This window comes from Brassica oleracea, chromosome C4, assembly GCF_000695525.1.
Source record: "Brassica oleracea var. oleracea cultivar TO1000 chromosome C4, BOL, whole genome shotgun sequence".
NCBI classification, from domain to species: Eukaryota; Viridiplantae; Streptophyta; class Magnoliopsida; order Brassicales; family Brassicaceae; genus Brassica; species Brassica oleracea.
The window spans coordinates 28980591-28988395 of record NC_027751.1 but is presented as its reverse complement, the minus strand read 5'-3'; the positions used below and the strand labels follow the sequence as shown (position 1 = coordinate 28988395).

Genomic DNA, 7805 nt, shown 5'->3' with positions numbered 1-7805 from the left:
ACTGACCAACATGGTGATACCTTTGTTTTGATAGCTAGAAATTGTGGAACTTAGTTATCAGAAACTGTAACACTTTTGTAAGTGTTCCTCTGACTCATTCGAAACCGTTAGAATAACATTTGTTTTTTATATTTTGATCCTCATTGATGTCATTAGGCGAATTGCTAGTTAAACTACTCTTCTGATGTTCTTATATATGTTGCCAGTTTCTGAATAATGTTTTCATGTTCAGAGCCGTCTCAGTCTTATGTGGAATTATGTTATAATCAGAGAACTAGAGAAACAGCCAACGCCGTCGGGAAGTTGCTATTGCTGAAAATAAAAAGATACATTGGTGATGTTATAGCTCACAATCACGTTTTTGTCATGGTGTGGGACAAACTGCTCAAGCTAAGAATAGATGATCCACATGTGTAAGAACAAAAATTTTGGAGGTATGTAAAACAATCACACATGTGTAAGAACAAAAATTTTGGAGGTTAAATGTCTGGATGTGGATGCCCTCTTCATATCTCACATTTTAGTGAACTAAGCCCATAAGCAAAGGCACTCACGGAAGAATCAAACCGTATGCTTTCTAACTTCTACTGAGTTTTTACACTCTTCTACAGTCTTTACTTGCTCTATGTATTTAATAGCATCAACATCTTTTGTTTTGCAGCATACATGCGAAGCCCATGCCACACTGAGCTAGAGACAGGAGCAAGTGAAGTAAGAAGTAAGTTTACATTCGTTTTAATGTTCTCAATTCATCATTTGGTAATGCCCTTGTGCTGTATCTTCTTGAATTAATACAGCCTGAGACAATTGTCTGCGTTTGATTCAGTATGTGTAGATCGTTTGATTCAGTATGTGCTTTGTTGGTGAATGAATTCAAAGGAATTAAAACAGCTTTGAGCATCAATCTGAAATTGAGATTTATACATCTGCAAAAAAATAAAAAAAATATTTACAATTCAACAAAGTTGTTACCGATTGAATACAAATCTATGAACATAATCGAATACGATCAAATGTGGATTTAGGATGATGTGTTTAAGTTGCCATAAATAATTTACAAAAACATGCTTTATTTTATTAATTTATTAAATAAAATTAGTTTAGGGTTTTTTCGTTAAATACTTAGTTTGGGGTTTTTTACCCAAAACAAACTTAGTTGAGGAGTTTTAACATTAAAAATCCTTATTTTATTGTGAATATTTGAAAGAGATTTTACAAAGAACTCAGACGTTTAGATTACAGAAAACTTTTAGATTCAATTTGGTTTGATTCACAACTCACACCATAGCTTGGTATTTATGGTACAAAACTTAAAGTATATTACAAGGTATATTTTGGTGTATCTGGGAAGCTGTCTTGGATGGCTCTCTTCAATCATTGTGCTGAGAAGTTTCTCCTTATTGCTCAAACTTTTATGTATTCTGTTTTTGACTTATACTTATTTACCACGACCACGACCGTCACATGTACGTTCTCATTCCCCACGCAGTATCAAGTTCTGATGTGTAGTCCCTTGTAGCGCATTCAAATCCAAAGATTTCAATGTGATTGTGTACAACTTTTTGTATTTTATAACACATGAAAGCTGCTGTTATTCACCAATGGTTGTACAAAACCTATAACGTGTTAAAAAAAAATTGAAGAGATCCTGTACCCTTTTTTTTTTGAACAACGAGATCTTGTCCAAAATAAAGAAATGCTTTTAAGGCCATTTTGTTTACGTAAAAGCTAAAATTGAAGAGATTTTGTATAAAAGTTATTAAATCTAGTAACATTCATATACCTTTTTTCCTGTTTGTATGGGTGTTCGAAGCTGTTAGGAGTGAACCTAATCACCCTTTTGATATCTTAGAACACAAGTTGCTTTGATGCCAATTAAGACCCTTCTTCAAAGCTAAGAGAGTTTGTGAAAAACAAACTAATAAAAACAAAACACAAGTTACTTCAATTTTTTTCTCTGTCTTTTTTCCTTTGGCTTTTCTCATTTAAATAAAGAAACTAGAACCATAAGTTCCAACAGTTATGGAAGCAAATTACATAAAGGGAAACATGGGCATCGTGACTTACTCTCTCCTTGAAAAGAGGACATGAGCACAAGACCATAACTAATACATGCAGCAATAATTAAAAAAAGAAGATAATAATCTGTCAAGCCACGTACGGTTTGGTCGCCGGTTCGGTACTTGACTAATTACCAACTCATCAGAAGCAGTTGGCGGCTCGGCGCACACCTGATGATATCAACGATACATGGGCAAGGTGAAAATCTCTTGGCACTTGGCGTTTCATTTGCTCTTTAATATAAGATTTGTGTAGTTTATGAACATTGAGTTGCTTGGAAATGGATTGTTTTTATTTAAATCATAATCTTATTGCTTTATTCTCTCTCTTTTTTGTTGTTTACGAAGTATGACTACAATTACTGGTTTGCATAAGAATTGAGCTGCATATGCTGGACCTGTTACAGTTGAAGTACTGATCACAGTCGTTTACATTGCATTAGATCTGGATATTGTGGTCTTGATCTTCTTTTACATCCTTGATTTAATCTCTACCTCCTGGTTCTCCTGCAGGCATCAATCCACATTTGATTGGTTGTGATGTAAGAAACATGACCACTTAAACTTTTCAGATTTTGAGCAATAAGGATGTCATTGCTGTAAACCAAGGTGAACATCCATATTTTTTATACTTGTTAGCTTAACTGCTTACATGATTTTCGGCATATCCATTGTAGAATCTGAGAATACTTCTGGTTGCATAGCCACTTGGTGTTCAAGGAAGGAAAATTCAAGCTAATGGAAAGGATGAGTATCAACCGGTATGACTTAGGTGCCACAATTGTGGTTAGTGACCAAATGGTAGCTGCTCCCTGGAAACGTTATTATAAGCCTGCAACGATTACATCATCATCAGATATGGTTGGTCTTGAATCTACCATTAGCGTCTTGGTTCGAGATTTGTGGCAGCACAAAGATGTAACCCACAATGCCTCCGTCTCCTTTTGAAGCTCAAGTAGACGCGCATGACTGTTACAAGCTCACTCCCTGGAAATATCACACACTGATGTACAGTCCCTTCTTGTGAGGCATTCAAATCCAAAGATTTCCCCTGTGTGATTGTGAACAGCTTCTTGTGTATTTTGCAATACATGAAAGCTGTTTTTACCCTTAAAACCTTCATAGGTCTGGTTATACAATACCTAGAACATGTGTGTTAATGTTTTAACTAAATATATAAATGCTTTTAGATCATTTGTTTCTGAAAAGGCTAAGAATGGCAAGAGATCTTGTATAAAAATTGATCGAGAATCAAAAGAAAGTAAACTCCGAGCAAAAAACAAATGGCAAATCAAATTTTTCAGTAACTTTTAATCTATACATACCACTAGTGTATGCACTGTCTTACCAACAATGAAGAAGATATCTCTCAAGAAACATTGATCAACAGAAAGTAATCAAATTCCTGATGAATCTTTTAAATCCTAAAAAGAGTTTTTCCATGCAATTAAAGATACAACATAGTTATCCTATAGGGAAACCAAGAGACCAACCAAAGATTCTGTCACAATCACTAAATTCAAGAACTCTTCAACTTTTGGGAGGTTTTGCTCTCTTCTTCTTTGCCATTCTCCATTTCCAGTGTTTTTGAAGATATAGAATCTCCTATGTTTTCTGGTGGTGAAGACTGACAAGGCTCTGATTTCACACATTCTTCTCCTTTGATACTGGCAGAAGAAGTAGACACTTCACCAGAAAGATTGCAGCTACTACTGGCTCCTATATGATGAGATGCTGAGTTTCCAGCACCCGAACCTCTGAACCTGGCATGGTACAGCTGTTGACTCTGCAACAACCAGTGAGCAAGAATTTTAGAAGATTGCAGCAACAAGTTAAAATTCTAAGCCAATAATTCAGAAGCTAGAAATCACATACCATATCAGGAATATAAGTTCCTGTTCCTCTCCTCTTTCCCATGTTTTGAAAGACATTAGGCTGAATTGAGGTTGAACCATTCATGGCTCTTAGATAAAACTCATTGTTTTGGTAACTCGCAAGTCTTCCAAAGTAACCTTCAAAGTCTCCACTGAGGTCAGATAGTTCTGACCTTCCAGTACCAAACGCAGTAACAGGATCTTTCACATCTTGCCTTTGTCCCTTACCATTCCTCTCCAAAGCATTGCCAAAGTACTTCTCCAGTCTCCATCCAATGGTTTCACCAGGTAGTGAAAGAACATCTCTGAGCTTTCGAGCTCCCAGTGTAAAAGCATGTTTTACTCGTTTGACATTTCCTAACAAAATGTTTTTTTTTTAAATAAACATTTTTATACTGGTACAAATGGTTATAGAACTCTATCAATAACGTACCTATTGTAACACTTTTTCCGAGGTTGTTGCTGTATTTAAGAGGATCAACTATGTTGAGATGTTTGATAGGAAACTCAAGACCATTTGTTTCAACAGGTTTGGTTGGAGCAGTATATAACTTGACACAATCTCTTACAAACTTCTGGTCAAGCAATAACTCCTGCCCATTTTCTGGAGAAGCCGCTGTAAAAGAGATAGAGAGACTATCAAACCCAAAACATCAAATAAGAAGTGTTTGCGGTTTTTGACATCATCCTTACCCATAAGTTCTGGAAGACGAGATATTGGCACAGGACCACTGAGACTGATACAGTAGTTGCTCCAATCAAATGAACCATAGTAATCCAAGAACTTGTAGAGAACCTGTTGAAGAATATGACTTTAATCTCATCTTTTGCATATATCAATTGTAGACGATGCTACAGCTCCAGAGAAATTAGAGTGATTACCGATAAAGGGCCGGATAATGATGAATGAAATAGGTTGATGATGTACAAGACTAGTATTGACAATGCATATGTTGAGAACAATCCCATGTTGGCACCAAGAATTCTGCTCTCATAATAGCACCAAGCTTTAATTAAGATGATGCTACGCTTAAAAAGATGATCTCTTCCAAAGAGTTGGTCAACCTGAAAGTAAATCAGAACAAATATTAGAACTCAGTGACTACGAATCAAAGCTGAGTAAATGATATGTTTACTAGATTTCTAGAGCCTACTCTTGAACAGGTGATGGTACCTGTTCCAGAAAACATAAAGCACAGAGACCCGCCATTTGATTAAAGGAGATATCAACAGCAATGTTCCTGATGTTGCATTTTATGACCTTGACCTACAATCCATAAGGGCAAAAGTTCACGAGAATGTTTTCTGGAGCATTCTTAGTACAAAGCAAAGCAGAAACCAAAAGGAAACAAACCTGTGCAGGGATATACTTAACATCAGTTACATCGAATTCAGGTTTTCCTTCTTCACTCTTAAGTGTATTGTACATTTTTTCAAAGAATTTATGCTCCATATTTTGCTTAGTTATGACCGTCATATCAATATCTCCATCTGGGAGATATGTTTTCAGTGGCACTGAACCAAATGAAAATACCTGTAGATACAAATTGCAATTTGAAAATTAACGACCATAAAAAACAATCAAGAGTGTTAGAGTAATTGGGGTTTCAAACCTCAATTCCATCATGACTCTTGATTAGAGCTCGTACGTAATCAATGATTTCATTCCTATTTCTATCTGAAACAAAGAAAGGTTGGATAACGCTTAGTATCTCATGAGCTCTCTCTTCTGCAATCATCCAAGACTCCTCAACTATCATGAGTGAATCCCCTTCAGCTTGGGCTGTTGTCAGCGACGATGAGGAAACTGACAATCTTTCTTGATTATCACCCATCAGAGTATAACTTCAAATTAAAAACTTCAAGTCGATAATACAAACAAAGAATCCTCAACCCATAAAGCCACTTGTATGAGTGCGATATCTACAAAGAAGTTTCAAAAGAAAAAAAAAATTGACTTTACTAGAATCACATTAGATAAAGAAAAGGATACTAAAGCAAAAGAAATGAAGATGGTTGTCTAATTACTTAAGCTTCGAGATTAGGTCCCAACATATTAGAGAACACGAAAGACGATCAATTTTGTGATTAGTACCAAAAAGAGAGTGAGTGATATACATTCTAAGCAAAGAGAACAAAAGTCCAAACAAAGCATGTCAATATAGCTTTACAAACCCAAATAGAACACTGTAGTGATTTATTAATTGAAAAAAAGAAAATGGGAAAACCGTGATACGTCAATTGCGTGATGATTAACTATACGGTCAAAAATGAGCTCAGAGTTCTCAGTCGTATCTTCCAAAGTCAAACATATTTTTGTTCGTCCACATCGGTAAAAGCAGAAAACTTTTTAAATATAAATCGAGGTTTAAGTATCGAAAGAGTACCTGCTGCGGATTTAGTCCATGTGTCTTGAGATTCTTGGGGCTAATCTGCGAATATTCAATATGCTCTAATACCTGCAACAAATATATAAAATTCATGTTTTTTTAACTATTAAAAATCAAAACTTTGGAACAGGGTTTATGATTGTAACTAATCTACATGACATTTGACATGAAAACAATTTGGGGGGAAATCTCAACTTTTCGTTTTGGTATAATCTTTAAGCTTTAACAAAAGGACAACGAAGATAGCTTAAGACAAAAGTCAAGACCCCACACAAACAAACAAAAAACGAGAATCAACAACACAAACCTTCGGAAACAAACCAATTCTACTGCGAAAGACAATTTCGAGGCAAACTATGTTTCTAACCAATGGAAATGCTTAAGATTAAGCAAAGATTAATTCACCTCGAGACAAAAGATTTGAGCGGTTGAGTTTTTAGATCTTATGGATATGATACAAACATACACGGTTTCACCAACTTTATTCAAACCCACAAAAACCTTACATGGAAAAAAATAATATTTAGATAAAGCCAAAGCAGCGATGAATGATATAAAACGGATAGTAATTTTTTTTTTGTATCAAGAGAAACACCGAAACGGTAATTAAAAATATAGAAGTTTGGAGGATAAGAATTGGGTGAATTATATAGAAGAAAATATGGAAGTTTCAAAAAAGTGTGAGACCTAAATCAATCTACCATTTTTGTATCATGACAAAAAGAATTAAACTTCACCTCCTCCTACAAAAAGAGGAAGATTTGATTTATTACCTTCTTCATCATCGTTGAACGAGACTCCAGAGAAAACCTCTGTGATTAAACAAAAACCCTCTTTTTTCCAGAGTCAAGAAACAGAAACTCAATTTCCATGAAAGGGAAGAAAATATGCGTATCGTATTCTAGGTGGTATCGAGTGTAGACGATCATACGCGTTTAAAAGTGGGACCTACAAATCATAAGGGTGATGACGTGGTTTAACACTTTTGTCAACGTGGTTTAACACACGGGTGCTGGTACGAGGTTAACTTGATGACGTGGCTTAACACTTTTTGTTAATATGATGCATAGGCTTCTTCCTCAGTAGTAGCGTCAGAACAGGCCCGGCTAAGAAAATAGGTGGCCATGTTCCTTATTAATTAGTATTTCTTTTCTGGCGAACAAACAATTTTTTATTAATAAACTAGATCATTTATCCGCGCTACGCACGGATAATATATTTAAATTTGTTACATTATCATTTTTAACTTAAATTAACTAATTTTTAAAAAAAAATTAATTTTTTTTAGTTTGAAATAAGTATTTCTATTATATTTAACACAATTAAGTAATAAAATATGAAGAACCAAATCCGAAATAACCTACTTAAAATATAAAACCCTCTTTTCTAATCATATTTTTTACGTGTAATAGTTGAAAACTGATAATTGAAATTATATGTTTTAAGTTTTATATAGCTTTCAAATTATATGTTATAAAAAA

At 34.7% G+C, this 7805-nt stretch overlaps 1 protein-coding gene across 1 annotated transcript; it reads right to left on the bottom strand.

The window, feature by feature from the left end:
• Positions 1-3403: 3403 nt before the first annotated feature.
• On the bottom strand, positions 3404-5769 carry LOC106341102. The gene is made up of 8 exons (XM_013779925.1): positions 5548-5769; positions 5289-5468; positions 5109-5201; positions 4817-4999; positions 4628-4730; positions 4368-4550; positions 3936-4291; positions 3404-3846 (listed from the first exon to the last, which is right to left on the bottom strand). Exons 1-8 carry the CDS (start codon positions 5767-5769, stop codon positions 3580-3582), a joined length of 1587 nt encoding a protein of 528 aa, XP_013635379.1. The 3' UTR covers positions 3404-3579.
• Between the last annotated feature and the right edge of the window lie 2036 nt (positions 5770-7805).

Excerpts from the sequence above, each read along its gene's own strand:
- LOC106341102 (XM_013779925.1), bottom strand. The coding sequence starts at position 5,769 with ATGGGTGATAATCAAGAAAGATTGTCAGTTTCCTCATCGTCGCTGACA. Across the intron at positions 5,202-5,288 it reads TTAAGTATATCCCTGCACAG|GTCAAGGTCATAAAATGCAA; the intron begins GTTTGTTTCCTT and ends TATGGATTGTAG. Across the intron at positions 3,847-3,935 it reads GAACTTATATTCCTGATATG|AGTCAACAGCTGTACCATGC; the intron begins GTATGTGATTTC and ends TGGTTGTTGCAG.